Genomic DNA, 22,063 nt, shown 5'->3' on the forward strand with positions numbered 1-22,063 from the left:
TTAACAATATATATTATTAATTATTTTAAATCAATAAGTCCTTTGTATTTGTGCTTAATACTAAATTTACATTATGGGTCAAATCCTCCTTATATTGAGGCCAATTGGAATTTGGCATTTTACTTCAAAGGGAGCAAAGTCTAGTCCTTGACTGTTTTTGCCTCCTTGTTTTAAGGAATATTGATTGTGTTTCAATGAACAGAACATAAACCAAACTACAGCATAAGGGAGAACTACAGTAATATAAAAAGCCTCAAAAACTCTGATCACAGGTATTTGGAGGTTAAGGACAGGAGCAGAAACCCTAACAGAAGGAAATATATACCAGATTACAATTATTTAAACTCTGCTGACTACAGAGTAAATTCCGGGGAAGCAAAAATGAATGGCACTTTAAAATAAAAAGGCTATGGCCTTTATAATACTTATAAATACATCAGCACAAGTATCATGAATATACTTTGATATATGGTAATGAACCTAAGTATTGTTTTCAGTATCAGTACAATGCATGAAGATAGTTATCCATAGCTGCTAAATTCTTCTATAGAGAAGCCTCCATACAAAACAATTCAGGGACTCAGAAAATAGAGTAAAATAATACAGTCTTGCTATTTTAAAGCCATTAATCAGTAGCTATTCATCCTGCTGAGACAGCAGTGATCTTAACTTTAATAAATTCCTAAGAGAGTAATATGTAATCTTTTAACAGCATACTTGATGTTGCTTTCAAAGAGAATTCAAGTTAAAAATGACCTGAGGTTCAGGGCTGATTGGGCAAGCAGAATCCTATTTCTACAAAATGGCACCTCTAGTAAAAAAAAAAACCAAACCATGCTCAGCAGGCATCTATGCCAAATAAAAATCAATTGTCTCTTATCTGAGTTAAGCTTTAACACGCTAGCAAACTTCTTAGACTGAATATCTACAAAACCCTTTATCATGCCATAGATAGCCCTCCCAGAGTTGATTAGAAGATACGTACTGCAAATGTTATTAATCTCAATGTGAGACCATGTTTCTTGAATAAAGAAGGTAGGGAAAGCAAGTAGAAAGAATATGAGTCCTGTCTGAAGTAGTAAGATTCTACTCTACATCTGAATAGGGCAAAGAAAAATACTGATCAACGACAGTCCAATACTATGCGTAGTTCTGAAGCAACTGAAAGTTGGATATATAAAATTGACTGAAAAACAGTTATAAGACCCCATATAGTTCTCTAAAGAAAGCCATCTATCTGTTAATCGTTGCTATGAAACAGATATATAAACTGTAAATCTAAGAAACCTAGCAGAGGTCAAAAAATGTAACAGAATATTAGGAACCATTAGGGAAGGGATTGATATTAAGGCAGTAAATATCATAATGCCACTATATAAATCCACCTTTGATACCGTGTGCAGTTCTCGTTGCCCCATCTCAAAAAATGTATATTAGAAATGGAAAAGGTACAGAGAAGGGCAACAAAAATGATTAAGGTATGAAACTGCTTCCATATGAGGAGAGATTAAAAAGATGACTGTTCAGCTTGAAAAAGAGACAATTGAGGTGAGGGGGCATATAAGAGAGAAGACAGGGTACTGGGTTGGATGGACCATTGGTCTCACCCAGAATAGTCATTTTTATGTTCTTATAGTGTATAGTTACTGTATGCATTTTAGAAAGAAAAAAATCTGAAATCAAATTAGAGTGTAGTAGTATTTTTATGTTGTTTCTGATGCACAGCCTCATCTCAAACTCTCCTATCGTCCTGCTTGTCTTACTCACTTGAGTTATCCTGTTAACTGCAATGGGACTACTTGCTTGAGTAAGTTGTGCAAAATCTGTCCCAAAATGTTTACTTTAAACACCACCTATGCAAATTTTAAGTGGCAAGCTCTGCAACACAAGACAGAAACTATCCAAGATCTCCCACAAGGAAATAAAAATCAAGTATGGTACTATTATTGGGCCCAACTGCAGGATCATATTCTTGGGAGATGAGGGACCAGAGGAAAAAAAAATCTAATAATGGATTTATAACTTGAGAAACAATATTACTTGATTATAATCACTCTGTATAGTATTAAGAAGGAGTGCTACACTGAATCTGATGAACTGTCAAGCTTCATTCTAACTAGTTCATTAATTCTTTGCAACACTGAAAAAATATCACCACATTACTAGTGTTAAGTTGGTTAAGGATTCCATGATGACAAAGAAAACATCACTCATTATTTTATAAAAATAATTTAATTTATAAGTAAACTTAATAAATATATTCCACTGGTCTGAGACAATGTTTTACACATCTATTTAATAGACCTGTACTAATATTTTTGCCTGAATATTAATGAAACCAAATTTCTTGCTGAATTCTTGAGTAAAGAGGGTGGATCAATTCATATTTGTTTTTGAATATGGCTCCTGTCCAAATATAAGAGCTAAATACGAAACAGAAAACAGTTCTCTGTGCATAAAAACTGCCTTTCTGTTCAGCTAAAAAAAAAAATCCCAAAGCCTGATTTCAATATTATGGGGCACCACAGGCACTGTTGTCAAAAGAGATTGAAAAATCATTCGATTAGGGTCCTCCTCTCATCCCAAACTGCCTGGAGTTTTTTCTCTGTGACAAGAATTCTTATATCTAGTTCTATCTATATGGTTTCAATCTCTCTTGCTAGTGGCTGAATGAGAAGGAGTAAGCCAAGAGCACAGCCTTTGGCTGGAAACAAATGGAGGTTAGGGAAGGCATTGGCCTGAGGCCATGGTTCTCTTTTCTTGGTTTCCTATATGTGCCAAGTTCCATTTTTCAGTTTCCACCTCTGGAGGCTGTTCTGTGTGGGAGGACAATGACAACAACTCTACTGAATCCCTGGTGCAGGTTTCATTCCAACCAACTTTTTAAAAGTACATGTTTCAATAATAAGTTGGTAATAACTTAACCTTGCCTCATTAGTCTGTGGGACTTTTAGTCAACTGGTCCCTTTCTGGCAACCACTGGACTACTCAGATGATTACTATGGAGTGGAATGGACATTAGATGGACATTTATGGTGATATTGCTTTTGCCCTGGTGTATGGGACCTGTAAGGCTTATCTCTTGTTTAGTTTTTTTTTAGGTAGGAATGGACAAGAAAGAAGGGATATTGGTACAATTTCATCCATAAAAAAGTTTGACTTTATTCATATCAGAATTTTAGACCAAATAGTAGATGCCCCATTCTGCCTTGTATCCAATACACTCTTTTAAAAAAGCAAAATATTATTGCTCATAACCTCAGTAGCCTATCCTGGCATTCCATTGGGTGATAATTTTTCTAGTTCATTTACATATTCTAATGATCTGGGTGGTTTTATGACTTTGGATACACAAATTGAAGTAGACACATGTTTCTGAACACACCGTTCCAATATATGAAAATGTCATTGCCTATAGAAATAAGCTGACAAAAATCCTCAAAAATCTTTGAAAAGAGAAAGGGATATCATGGTTGGTATCTGATCACAATATGATTCAGTGGAGTAATGATACATAGCACCAACAAAATAGTGCTATTGTCAAAATGAGTTACAGCAGAGACTCTTACTTACAAGAAATGACAGGTCAAGGATATGCCCTCTTACATGTATTGTCTAATCTTAAAAAGTTAAAGTCTATAAATTGGCCATAAGCTTTGCTGTTAATGATTTGTACTTTGCCTGTAAAGATCAGTAGGAGTTGAACATATGTCTGCAGGGCTACCAGGCAAACAACAGCCCCACATTGCTACCCAGCTGTAACCTGGTCACTTCCTGTCACCCACAATCCAGAGGTTCAACACCATGGGAAGTTTAGCCTTCAGTGGTCTGACTGACAGTGGCTTTAGCAATCCCTGATTGGCTCATTGTCCTGATATAAACTCAGGGGAAGTATCAGGAAGCATTTAGGCAACAATGTGGATCCCTATCTAGCTAGCTGCCTGCCCTGACTCTCTGTTCCTGAACTCCTTGTATTGGTCTCAGCTCTGAGTTAGATTATAATTCCTGATTGATCCCTGGAATCCCAATACCTGACACTGACCCTCAGCCTGATTCTGATTATGGCTTGACCCTCAGCTTGACTCTTGACCCTGATCCTGGCTCTGATCCTTGGCTTCAATTCTGGAAACCCAAGCTCCTGCTACTAATCTTGCTTACCTTCGCCCAGGATCCTGACACTACCTAAATTGATATAATTCCAGCTTCTCAATTATGTTACAGTGGTGTGATGCTGGTGTAACTCCATTCAAGACAACTGAGTTGCACTAGTGTAAAGCTGGTACTGAGGGGTGGAGAATGAGGTCTTCAATCTCTAAGCAGCTGAGTATATTGTATTAAATCACACATTCCTTACCATGTTCATACTCCAACTCCTCCCATAGATTTCAAAGACAATGGAAATTTTGCCCACATTTGGACTGAGAGAAATGGCCCAGTATGAATCCATTAGTAAAGAATCATGACACCTTCATAAATCTCTATAAGAACTAATTTTAACAAAGGTGGAATAATTGATAAATGCCTAAATGTCATTCCTGAATTACAAATGCACTTGATCTTTTCATTCAGTGATGTACTGATAACCTATGATACTCTGAAAATAATTAGGCTTGTTCACATTTTTGTGTGCCTTTGATTTAAAAAATTTAATTAAACTCAACAGTAACTAAACTAAGTACATTTGGCAACTATCTCACAAACATGTAGTTTATTTGGTTTATTTATTTACTCAAGAGTTTCAGTTAATTGTTATGCTGCAAATAATTTATTTGATCTCATCAGCTAATATATTCTAAGTATAAGCTGATTTTCTGAAATACTCATACAAATCCCATTTATATCAATGGAAGCTGCAAATTATTAGCAACAATGAAAATCCAGCTATAATTCATCAGAATAACTTGACAAAATACTCAAGGCATAATGTGACACACACACAATAGCATGGAAAGAATAGGACACACAACAGAAAAGGAATTTCTTAAATAACACATACCAACAATGGCACTGGCACTATGATGTTTTGAGGATTAATGATAGGCTAATGAATGGCCCTCAGTTTTGTCTTGGGTTATCATCCCCACCTACCCAGTCATTAGTTAATCCTCCAGAATGCCCTACACTTTATTGCTGTTGCTAAACAAAACCTATGTTGCATTGTGCTTCTGAACCAGAACTTCAGAAGATTTGGTCTTGAAGCCTTTGGTCACTGTGTTTATCAGAAAGTTATCTGCTTCATATGAAGAAAGCTTTGATTTTGTTCCAAGTCTCTTTTAAAATTGAATTTATATCTCATAGACTCATAGGTCAGAAGGGACCAATCTGATCATCTTGTCTGACCTCCTGCACAAGGCAGGCCACAGAACCCCACCCATCCAATTTTATAACAACCCCTGTCCCAGGACCGAGTTATTGAAATCCTTAAAATTGGTCTGAAGACCTCAAGCTGCAGAGAAACCACCAGCAAGCGGCCCGTGCCCCACGCTGCAGGGGAAGGCGAAAAACCTCCATGGCCCCTGCCAATCCGCCCTGGAGGAAAATTCCTTCCCGACCCCAAATATGGTGATCAGCTAAACCCTGAGCATGTGGGCAAGAGTCACCAGCCAGCACCCAAGAAGGAATTCTCTGCAGTAACTCAGTTCCCATTCCATCCAACATCTCCCCGCAGACCATTGAGCAGACCTATCTGGTGGTAATCCAAGATCAATTGCCCAAATTAACAATCCTATCATAACATCCCCTCCATATACTTATCAAGCTTTGTCTTAAAGCCAGGAAAGTCTTTTGCCCCCACTACTTCCCTTGGAAGGCTGTTCCAGAACTTCACTCCCCTAATGGTTAGAAACCTTCGTCTAATTTCAAGTCTAAACTTCCTAATACCAGTTTATACCCATTCGTCCTCGTGCCTACATTAGTACTAAACTTAAATAATTCCTCTCCCTCCCTAACGTTAACCCCCCTGATATATTTATATAGAGTAAGCATATCCCCCCGCAGCCTTCTTTTGGCCAGGCTAAACAAGCCAAGCTCTTTGAGTCTCCTTTCATAAGGCAGTTTTTCCATTCCTCGGATCATCCTTGTAGCCCGTCTCTGAAGCTGTTCCAGTTTGAATTCATCCTTCTTGAACATGGGACACCAGAACTGCACACAGTATTCCAGATGGGGTCTCACCAACGCCTTGTATAACGGTACTAACACCTCCTTATCCTTGCAGGAAATACCCCGCCTGATGCATCCCAAAATCGCATTTGCTTTTTTAACAGCCGTATCACATTGGCGACTCATAGTCATCCTGCTATCAACTAGTACCCCAAGGTCCTTCTCTTCCTCCGTCGCCTCCAACTGATGCGCCCCCAACGTATATCCAAAATTCTTATTATTAATTCCTAAGTGCATGACCTTGCACTTTTCACTATTGTATTTCATCCTATTTCTATTACTCCAGTTTACAAGGTGGTTCAGATCTTCCTGAATAGTATCCCTGTCCTTCTCCGTGTTAGCAATACCCCCCAGCTTCGTGTCATCCGCAAACTTTATTAGCACATTCCCGCTCTTTGTGCCAAGGTCAGTAATAAAAAGGTTAAATAAGATCGGTCCCAAAACCGATCCTTGAGGGACTCCACTAGTGACCTCCTTCCAGCCTGACAATTCACCTTTCAATACGACCCTCTGGAGTCTCCCCTTTAACCAGTTCCTTATCCACCTTACAACTTTCATATTCATTCCCATCTTTTCCAATTTGACTAACAGTTCCCCGTGTGGAACCGTGTCGAACGCCTTACTGAAATGTAGGTAAATTATATCTACCGCATTTCCTTTATCTAAGTAATCCGTCATCTTCTCAAAGAAGGATATCAGATTGGTTTGACACGATCTACCTTTACTAAATCCGTGTTGCAATTCGTCCCAATTACCATTGACCTCTATGTCCTTAATTACTTTCTCCCTTAAAATTTTTTCCAAGACCTTGCATACTACAGACGTCAAGCTAACAGGCCTATAATTACCCGGATCACTTTTATTCCCTTTCTTAAAATAGGAACTACATTAGCAATCCTCCAGTCATACGGCACAACCCCCGAGTTTATCGAATGCTTAAAAATTCTCACTAACGGGCTCGCAATTTCACGCGCCAGTTCCTTTAATATCCTCGGATGGAGATTGTCCAGGCCCTCCGACTTCGTCCCATCGAGCTGTTCAAGTACGGCCTCTACCTCAGTTGCTGTAATATCCACTTCCATATCCACATTCCCGTTTATCATCCCTCCATCATCGCAAGGTTCCTCACTAGTCTTATTAAAAACTGAAGCAAAGTACTTGTTTAGATGTTGGGCCATGCCTAGGTTATCCTTAACCTCCATTCCATCCTCAGTGTATAGCGGCCCCACTTCTTCTTTCTTTGTTTTCTTCTTATTTATGTGGCTGTAGAACCTTTTACTATTGGTTTTGATTCCCTTTGCAAGGTCCAGTTCAATGCGGCTTTTAGCCTTCCTCACTTTATCCCTACATGTTCTGACCTCACCAAGGTAGCTTTCCTTACTGATCCTGCCTTTCTTCCACTCCCTGTAAGCTTTCTGCTTTTGTCTAATCCCCTCTCTGAGTTGCTTGCTCATCCAGTTTGGCCTACAACTCCTGCCCATGGTTTTTTTCCCCTTTCTTGGGATGCAGGCTTCCGACAGTCTCCGCAGCTGCGACTTAAAATAATTCCAGGCCTCCTCCGCATTTAAATCCACTAATTCCTCTGTCCAATCCACTTCCCTAACTAATTTCCTTAACTCTTTAAAATTAGCCCTCGAGAAGTCAAAAACCCTAATCCCAGATCTACATTTGTTTATCCTTCCATCTAGTTTGAACTGAATCAGCTCATGATCACTCGAACCAAGGTTGTCCCCTACCACCATTTCTTCTACAAGGTCCTCACTGCTCACCAACACCAAATCTAAAATGGCATCTCCTCTCGTAGGTACTTCAACTACTTGATGAAGAAATCCAACCGCTATCACATCCAGAAAAATCTGACCCCTATTATTCTTGCAAGTACTCGTCCTCCAGTCTATATCTGGGAAGTTGAAGTCCCCCATAATCACACATTTCCCCTTTGTGTTTACTTCATTAAAGACATTAAACAGGTCTCTATCCATATCCCAATCAGATCCTGGTGGTATGTAGCACACGCCAAGCACTATCTCAGGGGAAGCTCTAGTTGCTTTTTTACCCAGTGTGATTTTTGCCCAGACAGACTCGGTCTTATCCATTCCATTGCTTCTTATTTCGCTACAGTTAATTTCATCATTGATGTACAAGGCTACTCCACCAACCTTTGCCTTTCTTCCTGTCTTTTCTAAACAGCACATAGCCTTCAATAACCGTGCTCCAGTCATGAGTACTATTCCACCAGGTTTCAGTTGTCCCTATAATATCCGGTTTCACTTCCTGCACCAGTAACTCCAGTTCCTCCATCTTGTTACCTAGGCTCCTCGCATTAGTGTACAGACCTTTTAATTTTCGGCGTTTGGTGTCAGTGACATTCTTTCCCCCGTCGTGCAGAGACCTTTTACCACCAGCATCACCCGTTACTCTGGTTTCTGCTCCACTATTCCTCCTTGGATCAAATCTTGGGACCGCAAGGGTATCCCCTCTCACTTTGTTTACTTTCCTCTCCAGGTTATATTCCGGCGTGGAGATCTCCCGAACATCTCCCAACCATTGCCCCCAACTTCCTAGTTTAAAGCTCTCTTGATGAGGTCGGCGAGCCTCCATCCTAGAATTCTATTTCCCTCCTTGCTTAGATGAAGTCCATCCTGAGCGAACAGTTGTCTATCCGTAAACGCTTCTCAGTGACCGTACATCCCAAAGCCCTCCTTATAACACCACTCCCTAAGCCATCTGTTGATCGCCATAATCTTCTCACTCCTTCGTCACCCCGCTCTAGGAACCGGCAGAATCCCACTGAAGATCACCTGAGCCTCCATGTCTTTGAGCCTCTTCCCCAGTCTGGCATAGTCCTCCTTGATACAGTCCAGCGAGTAACTAGCCGTATCATTCGTTCCCACATGAAGGATAATCAACGGATTCTTTCCCGCTCCCGCTAAGATCGTATTCAGCCTCAGGTCCACATCCTGTATCTTAGCCCCTGGCAGACAGCACACCCTTCTGTTCTCCCGATCAGATCTAGTTACAGGCCTATCTACTCTTCTCAGTAAAGAGTCTCCAATCACGTAGACTTGTCTTTTCCTGGCGACAGTGTGATTCTGCGGTCTATCCCCCACAGCAGGTGGTCGCAATTCCTTTCGATTTGTATTCGCCCTTACAGTCCTCCTAGGGCTCATATTTGGTGTCGCCTCCATTGACTCCTCCCCTCCTTCTGCAGGACTAGCTGCTCGCCTCTTCTTCCTCGCCCTTTGTCCTTCAGCAGCCTGCTGTGCTCCATCTTCATTTCCCAACTCAGCAAACCTGTTCCTGAGTTCTATTTCTCCATCGCTGGCCCGTCTTTTCCTCTGCCTGGTTCTCCTAGTCACATGCTTCCACCGTCCACTTTCCTCACCCAGCAGCCCCTCCTCAGAGTCCTTTGGTCCTGCTTCTATCTGCTCGTCTGAGCTTGTCCCCTGTGCCTCATCATGTCTGTGTTCCATCATCTGCTCAAATCCCCTTCTAAACTCAGCCAGAGTTTCCACTTGCATCTCCAGTCCCCTTACCTTTTCCTCCAGCAGCTCTATCAGGCGGCACTTCATGCAGATGAAACACCTTTCAGGTGCTCCCTCTAGGACCATGTACATGCCGCAGCTACCGCATCCGGTCATCCTCAGTGTGTCTGCACCTGCTACCTCCGCCTCCATCGTAGCGCTCCAACTCTGTGCCTGGCAATCCACGCCTCACACCACACCGCAGGCCACCAACAAGGGTTGGGCTGCTGGCAGACCCCTGCCTCTTCCCTAGTCTGCCTTCCTGGTTCCTCTGCCTTGGTCTCCCCTGTAACCTCCCCCTGGAAACTCCCACTGGAACTCCCCTGTTAGCCGCTCTGTTCGCCGCCTCCTGTGCCGCTGCAGCTGACTGTGCCGCTGCCTGAGTGCCTGGCTCCTTATATAGGTATCAGGTAAGCCCCGCCCCCAACTCAGGGCTCAGCCTCGCTCCCAGCACACAGCCCCTAGCAGCCTGCACACACACTCACTCACACACAAACACCACAAACTACAAAAACTACAAAAACCTGCTCCTCCAACAGCACTCCCACTGAAACTCCCCTGTTAGCCGCTCTGTTCGCCGCCTCCTGTGCCGCTGCAGCTGACTGTAAAGGAAAGAAACTCATCTCCTAAATAATGTTAAGTGATATATAAATACATCCCCTATACTAACAATGAGGAGTCCAGTGGCACCTTAAAGACTAATACATCCCCTATAGTAACAGTCTATGGAATTTTTTCTATCAAACATTTACAGCAAGGTCCTGATTATTACTTACTTATATCAGCTTGCAAGAACACCCTTTCATATCCTCAGTTCATCCTCACAATTCCTATTTAGGAGTAGTCCATTGGGAATTGTTTGCGGATCAACAATATACACTATGCCCTTTAAAATTTACTGTGTCTTTTTACTTTCATCATAGATGAAAAATAAATCTCATTTGATGTACCTTCATGGGAAATGTGGGGATTGTTTTCGCTTAGTTACAATATATTAGGTTTTCAAAAATAATTTTTAAGTTTACTTTTCTTCTTCATGGACCTCACCACTAAGTATAGACATGGATTAAAGAAGCTTTGCAAGTGTAACTATACTATGAAATACATTATTCAATCCATATGTGCTGGTGGTGATGATCCCCCAATGCAATCAGCTAATTAAATATAAACAATGTATCAAATAATTGGTGTGCACGTAGACCTTTTCCTAACAAGGGCAGAAAAGTTGTTGTTCACCCAGTGCTAATGTCCAGACAGCGTGGCTTAATCTTTCTAGTGGTTCCCCACTTCAACCAAAAAAACCCCACCTGTCAAAGTACCACACTGGGGAGAGGGAAGAAGAGGGAAACAGCTGAGGTCTGCATTGCGCCCAACTCCCTCACAATAACTGCAGCCAAGAATTATCACACAGCTCAAAAAGCAACACTAAATGTTGTGGAGACCAGTAATAACCCAGGGCAGACAGGCATCAGCTGGCAAAGCAGGTTTTTAAGGAGCAGTATTTACTTTTATAAGGCTAAATAACTGGTAAAGGGGGAGATTGAGGGCCCAGCTCATGTTGCTGAGCAAATACTGACATGAATTGTCTCAGTGGGGACTACTCCTATAAGTGGCCACTAACGTAAGTAATTGCTGCACCACTGGCGGCTGAGTGAGCAATTAAATAGGGGGTGGTAGATTAGAAATACAGTGAGTGAGCTGTGAGCAGGAAAGCTGAAAGAAGTGGGTGGGATGGGATAGAGATGAGCAGGGGAAATTAGTTCATCAAATTGACCTTCTTCATGGCAGACCAGATGGCAAATCGTTGTTCTCCAAGAAGTGATCTTTAAAAAAAAAATACATTTGAAACACTTAACATGCACTACTGCAAAGCAAATTCTCTCTTCAGTCAACACCAAGAATGTCATTCTGAAATCTACAGTGCTTGAGGGTTGATTGGCAAAGCCATTTTTGGATTGTGGTACCCAGATGTCCGCCAAACCTTTCAGCAGTCCTCAGAGATTTACTTTTGGGATTATTTTCTTACAGCTGGGTTAAATAATCCTTTATTACTGTACAACTGCTTTTGGTAGCATGGTCAATAAGATATTTGCAGAAATCATGCTATCCAAACACATTCCTAAGGTATGTTTTGGAATTATGAGTGTATTAAAGGTAAAGACAAAGTCTTTGAAGGTGTTATTTTTTAAATCAAAGATTCTTTCAACATAAGAAGCCACCTATTTTTACTTCCTTGCTAATAATGAGAGAACTCCAGTGCAAATGTTAGAATTTCAGTGTAAATAAAGATTTTGCAAGCAGCATCACTGTTAACAAAATACTTTACACAAAATCCAACAGGAAAATCATCATTCTGATAATTTTTACTTAATATATTTAACAATCAAGTTTCATTTAGCATTTAAGTTTAAATAGATGCAAATAATCACAGCTTTAGTTACTTGCTGAAGTTTCCAGCTTGCGTTTATGAGGTGGATCTTCAATGATTCTATTAATATCACCACGATTCTTTAGATCCACTGGTTTCTCCCATACTGACAGCTGCATTGTAGGGTTGAAGAAGAAGACTCGGTCATCTCCAGTCCAGACTACACACCTATTTTAATTAATGAACTATGCTTAGATAATCTCACATATACATAGAAACAAGATATTAAACTCATGGCTAATTCAATATTCTCCATAGTCATATACAGCCTGGGTGAAATTCACCTCAGGCTGATAGCCCTCCTCTCCAACTTAAGGCCTCTGCACTAAGGAAATTTCTCCCCATACTAATAAAATGTCATTATCAGTGGTCAGAACAGTACATGGGCACATGCACACACACACACTCTCTCTCTCTCTCTCCAACAGGGAAAAAACAAACAAAAAAGGGACCAGGGTAAAACAATGATGCTTATAACAACTGAGGCCAAGGTAAAGGATTACATTTCATATTTTCAAAATGTACCTGTGAAGGTGGTGAACCACAGAGGTCTCAAGCTGTTTTGCATAGTCAGTGCCTACTCAACACCCATATATGATAGATTCAGGGGGGTTGCCATTGGGTAGAAGGCAGCCACAGAAACCTCATGTGGCTGCCTCTAAGGTAGAAGGCCTAGCCAGAATTCCATTAGGCCTCTGTGGCCATGGATCTCAGCCAAACCCTACAAAGGTTCCATGCTACAAAAGACAGAAAGGCCCTGATCCAAAGTCCACTGAAATCAATTAAAAAAACCCCTCCCATTGATTTATTTGAGCGTTTGGACCAAATATGCAATGTGCCCAAGCCATGACTGCTACGCAAACCAGAATTTCCTGACTTGTGCAATTTAAATGTCAGCCTCCACATTGAATTAAATTAGTTCCTTGTATTAAATTTGTGTTTTAAAACAGGAAAAATATTATTTTAATAAGAGGTATGATATCACAATAATGGATATTCACGTAAACCTGGATGCACTTGATTAAACGTATAGTTTTTACAGACATATAGTACCATATATGCATCTGAAGCCTGTACTTTGTGCATACTTAAGAAAAGTAGTATACAACACGTATGCATTATGCCATTCTAAAACACATATAAAGGGCCAGCTCCTGACCTCCTTGAATCAGAAACATCTGCAAGTTCTCCACCACTTGGTGGTTCTCAATGGCACAGGGGAATAGAGCCATCAAAAAGACATGCTTAAAACGAAACCTGTTCTGTGTAAAAGACTGAGAACACAAAAAGTGATATATAAATGCTAAGATCTATTATTGGATAATTGGAAGTTTTCTGTGAACTAATAATAAGAGAGCACCATTGATTGCCTGTCCAGGTAATAAACAATATATATAACCTTTGGAGTGGCTAAAGGGAGACTGTATATCTTTATAGTGCAGAAAACAGAGGCAAGAAGTGTTTTCTATTGGTAAAAGTAAGAAGATAAAAGTAATTGAGAATGCTTTCTTGGGAATACATTCCCAAGGTAGAAGACAAAGTTGGAACTGAACACAAAACTGTCGACTTCTCAGTTACAGTTATCCCTCGTACCTTTGGAGTTAAAATAGTGGGGACCTGATACATATTTTAATGATTTTCATATTATTATAATATACAAATGCTTCAGCTTTGAAATTAGCATCCCAGAATGGCTGACCTATTCTTTTATGTGGTAATAATTAGGTGAAAACAACATTTGGTACTTTGTGTCCCAGAGCTGTAGTTCTCAGTTCTATCACAGACACCGTTAATCAGATCAAGAACTCTAAATGTACCATTAAGCATTAGTCTTTGGCTCACAATAGATCAGGATGGAGTTGATGGAAGACTTTAGGAACAAGAAATCAAACTACCATAAATATCACAGTCCTACTGGCAGGCACCTTAGAAGTCAAGCATTAGGGGGAAGAAGGGAGTAATTAGCAGTTAACTGATTTATTTAATAATACAGTTACATTTCTCCCTTTACCTAAATCTGTGAATAATGGGCCCAATAGTATCAAATGGTGCATGCCTCCCGCAAAATGCTGAGCACTCTCAATTGTAATTAGCTTTAATGGCAATTGAGCTCATTCAGCCCTTTTGCAGAATCTGTCCCTGTAGGAGTACTATGTGGAGCTCATGGTGTGCTTCAAAAGCAGGAAGCCAGTATACTGTGAGTGTCACAGTCATGCCATCATACACATTTAGGACAGTCTCAGCACCTGCCAATTGTGCACATCAGCATTTCTGGCTAGGAGGAGATGAGAACAAGGCTATTTTCAAAAAGCAGTTGATGCTGCTCTCTAGTAATTTAATAGTGACCTCTCTCATGCACAAGTTCAAAGTCTCTGATCTCACACACAGTTTCTACCACTTTGGGTGATGGGAGACCACATTTGAGGCTGATAATGTATTAGTCATTTGAAGCGTACTGCTAGGCCATCTGGAGTCTCAGCATTTATCTAATAAAAACAAGGTGATTGCTAAAATGGAAATGACACATTTCCACATCTGATTGAAAGACCAAGAAAGCATCTCTAGAGAGCTCTAAAAATGGATCCAAATGGCAGGTCCCTCATGAAGACTTTTCATTTTCCATAACTAACCCAATTTGACATTTAATTTAAAAATAGTACCCCCTTCTCCCACATTACATATCACCTGTACCTCTTTGGCATAATAAAAATTTCATTATCCAAAAGGGACAATATGGTATTTGGTTTCAGTCACAGATCACAAACTGAAAAAGTGCAGATGATGCTATGTTCTTTACACTGGAATTATTTTTTAACTAAAATAATGTCATTTAAATATGTAAGAAAATAAACTTAATATTACATATACTGTATTTACGTGGTAGTTAGGCAGGGTTAACTAATATTTCTGAGAACTGTTTAGTCATATAAACAAATCTGGCTAATTGTTGCCCTGCTCTAATCTCTCCTTTTTATTGGAATTTATTCATCAGGTGGAGGCCAGGAAATGTTTATGAGACCTGAAGTCCTTAAATTCGCTAGTACCTTTTAGTCAGACATTAGTTTTCTGGTCTCATTAATATATGCTCTCCTCTGAGCAATAAACAATAGTTGGGTGCCCAAGTTGCCTCAAACGTGCCATAAAACCATAGATTCATAGAATCATAGGGTTGAAAGGAACCACAGGAGGTCATCTATTCCAACTCCCTGCTCAAAGCAGGACCTAATCCCCAACTAAATCATTCCAGCCAGGGCTTTATCAAGCCTAACCTTAAAAACATCTAAGGATGGAGATTCCACCACCGCCCGAGATAGCCCATTCCAGTGCTTCACCATCCTCCTAGTGAAAAAGTTTTTCCTAATATCCAACCTAAACCTCCCCCACTGCAACTTGAGACCATTACTCCTTGTTCTGTCATCTGCTACCACTGAGAACAGTCTAGATCCATCCTCTTTGGAACCCCCTTTCAGGTAGTTGAAAGCAGCTATCAAATGCCCCCTATTCTTCTCTTCTGCAGACTAAAAAATCCCAGTTCCCTCAGCCTCTCCTCATAAGTCATGTGCTCCAGCCCCCTAATCATTTTTGCTGCCCTCCGCTGGACTCTCTCCAATTTTTCCACATCCTTCTTGTAATGTGGGGCGCAAAACCGGACACAGTACTCCAGCTGAGGCCTCACCAATGACAAATAAAGGGGAGTGATCACGTCCTTTGATCTGCTGGTAATGTTCCTACTTATACAGCCCAAAATGCCCTAAGCCTTCTTGGCAACAAAGGCACACTGTTGACTCATATCCAGCTTCTCGTCCACAGTAACTTCAGTCCTTTTGATACCATCAGAGGTCAATCAAACTGGGGAGAAGAAAAGAGTGGAAGCAGTCCCTTCTCTTTGGCTCTCCCATCTTCATCTTGCTCTTTCTCCAATGGCCTCTTGTACTTTCACTGACTGTTTCCCCCTTCCCCTGTCCCTATCCCTTGAAGCTCTCTCACTCTCTGCTTCTCTTCCATTTCAGGCCCTGAAAATGCTTCCTGAACTTTATCCACTGTCCATGGTCCTTATGAAATCAATGGATCTACTCAGTGCATAAAGTTAAGCGTTTGTCTTTGTAGGATTGGGGTCTTAGCAGCTAACTTTTTTTTCTGTCCTGTTCCCATGGAGAATCCCATTCAGATTGAAAATTCTCCCTAGGAGTTATGGAATGAAATGAATGAAGGAAAAATTCCAGCTGAAAAAATTAAGCAAAAATTCCTAATGATGAAGATTCTGTTAGGCTGTGGAAAAGTCATCCATTGCGAGAGGTGAGGGAAGTGTAACTTCTTGGGACCTTTAAAAATAGACCGGACAAACCATTGGAACCATATTGGCTGCTGAATTTTCTACAGAATTCATCAGCACTTGAACAAAATTCTACATCAGAACTTAAAGTTTTCATTAAAAGATTTAAAGCAGAGTCACAATGTGCTCCGTCTCTTTCAAGTCACGTTGATGACAAAAAATTAGTGTAAACCCAGCTTAACTCACGAACTAAATTTAGTTGCCCAAGCAGTGCAAAGCAGCCAGAGTGGACTGGTGAATTTGGGCCTAAATTTCTAGCCCTTATAGTTGTGAGGTGTATAAACTTCCAAAAGTGAGTCACACAATGCTGTGTTTTCTGCCTGAATCTGTGTACAGATTGCCTGCAACAACAGCTCTAAGAAGCACAAATTGCTCTTATTCACTGTAATGGGATATTAACTTCAAATAATATGCTTCACATGTATTTGTTATTCATTCTATGATATGTACTATATATATATATATATATATATTTAAAATCAAAGTAAAATATTTATTTTTGTTGTAAAATTGGTCAATTTCACTGGATATCTGGAGGAACTATATTTATTTAAAATAGTTTTAAATACAACACATTGTATGTAAAACATATTAATGGGATTCCATACATTTTAAATATCCACATTACAAAACACGTACATCAATGCTTTTACAAAGCACAACAAGTGCCTTACTTTTCTTCTTTTCAGGTGACCCAGACAAAGGAGGGTTTTTCACTCTACTTTGCAACTGTTTTGCCTGAATAAGAAGTGCAAGATGGGGCTCTGAATTTCCTACATTCCATTACCTTTGGCACTATGTGCTGAATGCCCTACAAGACTAAGAGGGGCTGGCAGCACATTAACAATTGAAAACTCACCTTTTGGTTTGTTTTAAGTGGCAAAACCTCCAGCCCCACTCTGGTTTCTCCAGTATGACACCCCAGCATACACCTAGTGATGTTACATCAACCATGGAATCCTGCGGAAGCATGGAGCCAACCTATAGGTGGAGAGGGGTTGAAGTAAATTCCAGGCTTTTGTTGAACTTGTTAATATATTTAGCTATTCGGCATGGCTTTGTAAACCTGTTCTTAAAGAACGATTTTATATCCCAAAGGGTGTAAATTATATAGACGCCTCACACAGGCATGCTCCATGTTCCAGTGTGATTCATGGTGGATCTGAGGGCATCAGCATGGTGCATATTGGGTATTGCCACATCAAGCAGGGAACGACTGTCAGTAATAGGGCTAGTCATTGTGGGACCTAATAAAAAGGACCAGATTGTGATACCATTATTCCCTTTGAGTAATGTCTTGCTCATCAAATAGTCTTACTGAAATCAATGGCACTATTAGAAAAGTAAGGTATTAATCATTGTGAGTAAGGGTATCACAAATCAGGACCAAAGAAATGTGCAACTTCAACTGATGTGCTGAATGGTCCTTTCACCATTCAACACAAGCTGCTCAAGATGATGGAATGCTGTGAATTTCTTTTTTAGGTTTTCAGTTGATTACAGACTCTACTATACAAGAACAGATTACTAGGATATGCTATAAATGGCTTATGATACTGTTGGATTTAAATGGTTACAGTTCCCTAGGTATCACTATTTTCACATAGTAGCAGATGTCATGAAGAGGAGTGGTTATCAAGGATCTTAAACATAGGTCATGATTAATGATTACATTATACTGTATGTATATCATGTTGACCTGCAATAAGACACAATATAATAATAAATCATAATTATAGATATTTACATAGGACCTTTTATCCAGAGATCACACAAATCTCTACAAACCAATGAAAACAACAGGGATCACTTCCTCTGCCACTAAAATGTAGCCATGTCTGGGATAAAGAAAAGAAACAAACACACACACACACACATACACGCAGAGTTCAGGACAGAAAGTAAAGAATTATCTTTGTCCAGTTGAAACCACAGAGGGGTTTTAGTTAGGCAGATTGCCTGAACTGGGATTTGGACAGAAAAACAAGCTCACAGGACACAAGTTACTCATAAATATCACCTGAGATCTACTACAAACCCGCAAGACAATGAGTTTCCTCAACTCCCACTGAAGTCACTGGGAGAGGAGGATGATCAGGCCCTAAATAATCAATAGCATTTCTTGCAGTACTAAAGTTGTCTTTTCTGGTCATTCAAGCACTAACCAGACCTGACCCTCTTCATTTGTGAGATCTGATAAGATCAGAGCTCAAGCTAGTGATATGAACTATCAAAAAAACCCACAATCATTACATTCTTAAGCCTGAGTTGGTATCAGGTGCAAACTCAACCTTTCTTATAAATGCTTGATAGCTGTCTTAGACTGTACCTGTGGCTATGTCTTACCATTTTGTGTAACTATATGAATAGTGATATAAATCTACAAAGCCACTTTGTAAAAGAAAATAGTGCAATATTGTTAAACATCCAGAATTGTATTACTGTTGCTGCTATGCATTCATAAAGACACAGACCATTAATATATGTTTGGCAATAACAATGATATTGATGAGTCATTATTATTTATCCTGAATATACTTACCATGGCGATCCTGGTACAGGAGTAGATGCCACAGGCTTGTTGCCATTTGATATGCTATCATCTTCATTTACTAGTTTCAAAGGATGATCCTTGACATAGAAAGACACAAAAATTAGTCAGAAAGTGAAACTGATGCTCAGGAGTGCAACCATTATACAAACAACTCTGTTTAAACTGGAGGTGGATTATTAAATCATCATTATACCACTGGAGACCATATGGACAACCATCTACCTGTAAACCAGCTGGTTAGATTGGAAAGAATATAAACACTGCCCTATTTGGAATGTTATGCATGCAAAGCTTGAGAGATAAAAAGTCTTCCATATACAGCACAGGTGATAGCTCACTTGGAATACTGTGTATAATTTTGTGCATCTCACCATAACTAGGACAGGCCACATCATCATCAGAAAGAAAGAAACCAACCGACCATGTGGGTTGGAATACCCAGAAAGCTCAGGATCAGGTGGGGCTTTGGAACCAGAAAGCCAGCGAAAAAATGCAGAGTGCTCTGAAGGAACATGCAGGGGCAAAGAAAACTTGCACATCTGGACGGGTGTGACAAAGAGGTTAGAAGGCAATGCGTGCTGATGTTTGTGCCTCGGGTGGCAGCAAAACACTCTTGTTTGGCAGTGAAGAGCATGTGGTTGCAGGAGGCAGTTTGCATGGTAAGCAACTGGAACTGCTGGAAGTCAGGCATCAGGGGAGTTGAGGGTGCTCTGCATAAGTTAACAATTCAGTTATTTCTATTAATAATTCAGTCCTCTATTATTTGTAGACAATTTTGCCTTACTTTGCTCAAGATAATGCTGTTGAGAGTGATTCTCCACTGGCCTGTGTGTATGTCTGACAACCGTTCTTATGATACCAGCCATTGCACTAAGAGATTTTTGCTCTTTAGCTGGAAGCCTGGCATATATAGACCAGTTAACTATTTGAAAATTGCAGACAGGCAATCGCCGAAACATTTATTTATCAGGTCATCCGGAAAGCTACAGGTAATAAGTGTTTTAAGGGTGAAAAAATCCATTTATATCAGTAGCTTAAAAAAATGAATGGAACGGAGGAAGGGAACGCTATGATAGCTCCCATGCAGTGTCAATGCTTGAGAGGATGTAATATGATTAAAAAATAATAAGCACATATACAGAGCTCTTAATCTTCAAAGTACTTTACAAATTTTAAGCACTCAATAATGTTTCTGAGAACCAGTGCAGCACTCTGGAGCAGCTGCAGTCTGAGGGATGATGGACTGAGACATTATGATTATATAAAGTGTAATGTCTCCAAGGTGCTGGGGGAGGGTGGGATAGGAATGGGAGTGGAGAGAATGAAACACACTGAACAGTGGCACTTGTTATACCTTTCCAAAAGGTTGAGGGTGTTCTCCGTGCAGCACTGCCTTACTGGGGTAAACTGGTGCGGCAGGGAGAAAAGAGAGGCTGGCCACACATATCACCTTTGAGTTGTGTGACACTGCCAGTAGTTGGAGTAGTCTCCTCTTGTTTTCAAGGGAACTAAGCAGACTCCTTATTGTTACCTACAGCATGGAGGTGCAGAGGGTGAGGTGCTGAATATAAGGGTAGGGCTGTCCCATGCAAGCACACTCATTAAAGACATCCCTAATTTGGCCCTAGCTGTTTAATCTCCATATTGTCTTCATGAGGAAAGCAGCAAAGAGTCCTGTGGCACCTTAGAGACTAACAGACATATTGGAGCATAAGCTTTTGTGGGTGAATACCCACTTCGTCGGATGCATGTAGGATTCATGAGGAAAGTAAGTCTTTCTGCAAATCTTAAAAGATGTTGATTCAGGCCCTATCTCATAGAATCATAGGACTGGAAGGGACCTCGAGAGGTCATTTAGTCCTGTCCCCCACACTCATGGCAGGACTAAGTACCATCAAGACTATCCCTGAAAGGTATTTGTCTAACCTGCTCTTAAAAATCTCCAATGATGGAGATTCCACAACCTCCCTAGGCAATTTATTCCAGTGCTTAACCACCCTGACAGTTAGGAAGTTTTTCCTAATGTTCAACCTAAACCTCCCATGCTGCAATTTAAACCCATTGCTTCTTGTCCTATCCTCAGAGGTTAAAGAGAATTTTTTTTTCTCCCTCCTCCTAGTAACAACATTTTATGTACTCGAAAACTGTAATCATGTTCCCTCTTAGTCTTCTCTGTTCCAGACTAAACAAACCCAGTTTTTTCAATCTTCCCTTATAGGTCATGTTTTCTAGACCTTTCATCATTTTTGTTGTTCTTTCTGGGCTTTTTCCATATCCTTTATAATCCACTGAGAAAGAATTTGTGTATGAAAAAGCTACACAAATACTACGTATGTACAATGCCAGTGTTGCTGTTAATCTCTACTCTTACCTAAAAGTGTAATGATCATTAACATTTGTAATCCATATATATAAAATTATGATCTTTATGTAATGACCTCATTAATGATCTTTAAGAAGGGGTAAAAGTATATTAATTATATACACAGAGGGTATCAAATTGGGAAGTGTTGCAATGACAGGGAGGTAGGGCCCTAAAAATGAGTCCTGGTGCACTTATCTCTCATGGCTTGTGGACATTTCTGCACACACATCTGGAGTTTGGGGGTCTCTAGATGCTTGATGTTGGGGCCTTGGAGATCCTGATTCTTCAAATCATTTAAATTGGCATATAAAGGGACAAAAAAGAGCTGGTCTCTATTAAAGTGTTGCCTTAATGTCCCCTCTCCTTCACTCCCCAACACTATTTAGAACGTACAAGGTTGCAAAATTGAGAGAGATTGGATGGGAAGATAGAAAGAAAGTCTCCCACAATGTCTATGGAACTAAAACACTTTCAGAATTAAAGGGAACTCTATTCTTCTCTTTAGTTTTCTATCAACTGAGTTTCACACATAGACATACCCCACACTCTCTCACTCATGCACAAACATAAACAAGTAAATAATTAAAAAAACCAGTATTTAAATACTTAGGAAGCACTCAGATGCTACTGTACACAAGGCCATATATAAAATACCACAATGGACAGATTTGACAAAAACATCTAGAAAAATAGGGAGTAG

General features: G+C 40.2%; 1 protein-coding gene across 1 annotated transcript in view; it reads right to left on the reverse strand.

The window, feature by feature from the left end:
- TCERG1L (transcription elongation regulator 1 like) overlaps positions 1 to 22,063 on the reverse strand; it is a 230,849-nt gene that overhangs the window by 29,111 nt on the left and 179,675 nt on the right. The window contains exons 7-8 of the mRNA XM_030570766.1: positions 18,987 to 19,075; positions 12,125 to 12,279 (exon numbers count right to left, since the gene is read on the reverse strand). Coding sequence (XP_030426626.1) covers positions 12,125 to 12,279; positions 18,987 to 19,075 — 244 coding nt within the window. The remainder of the gene's footprint in view (positions 1 to 12,124; positions 12,280 to 18,986; positions 19,076 to 22,063) is intronic.

Source organism: Gopherus evgoodei, chromosome 7, assembly GCF_007399415.2.
Source record: "Gopherus evgoodei ecotype Sinaloan lineage chromosome 7, rGopEvg1_v1.p, whole genome shotgun sequence".
NCBI lineage: Eukaryota > Metazoa > Chordata > Testudines > Testudinidae > Gopherus > Gopherus evgoodei.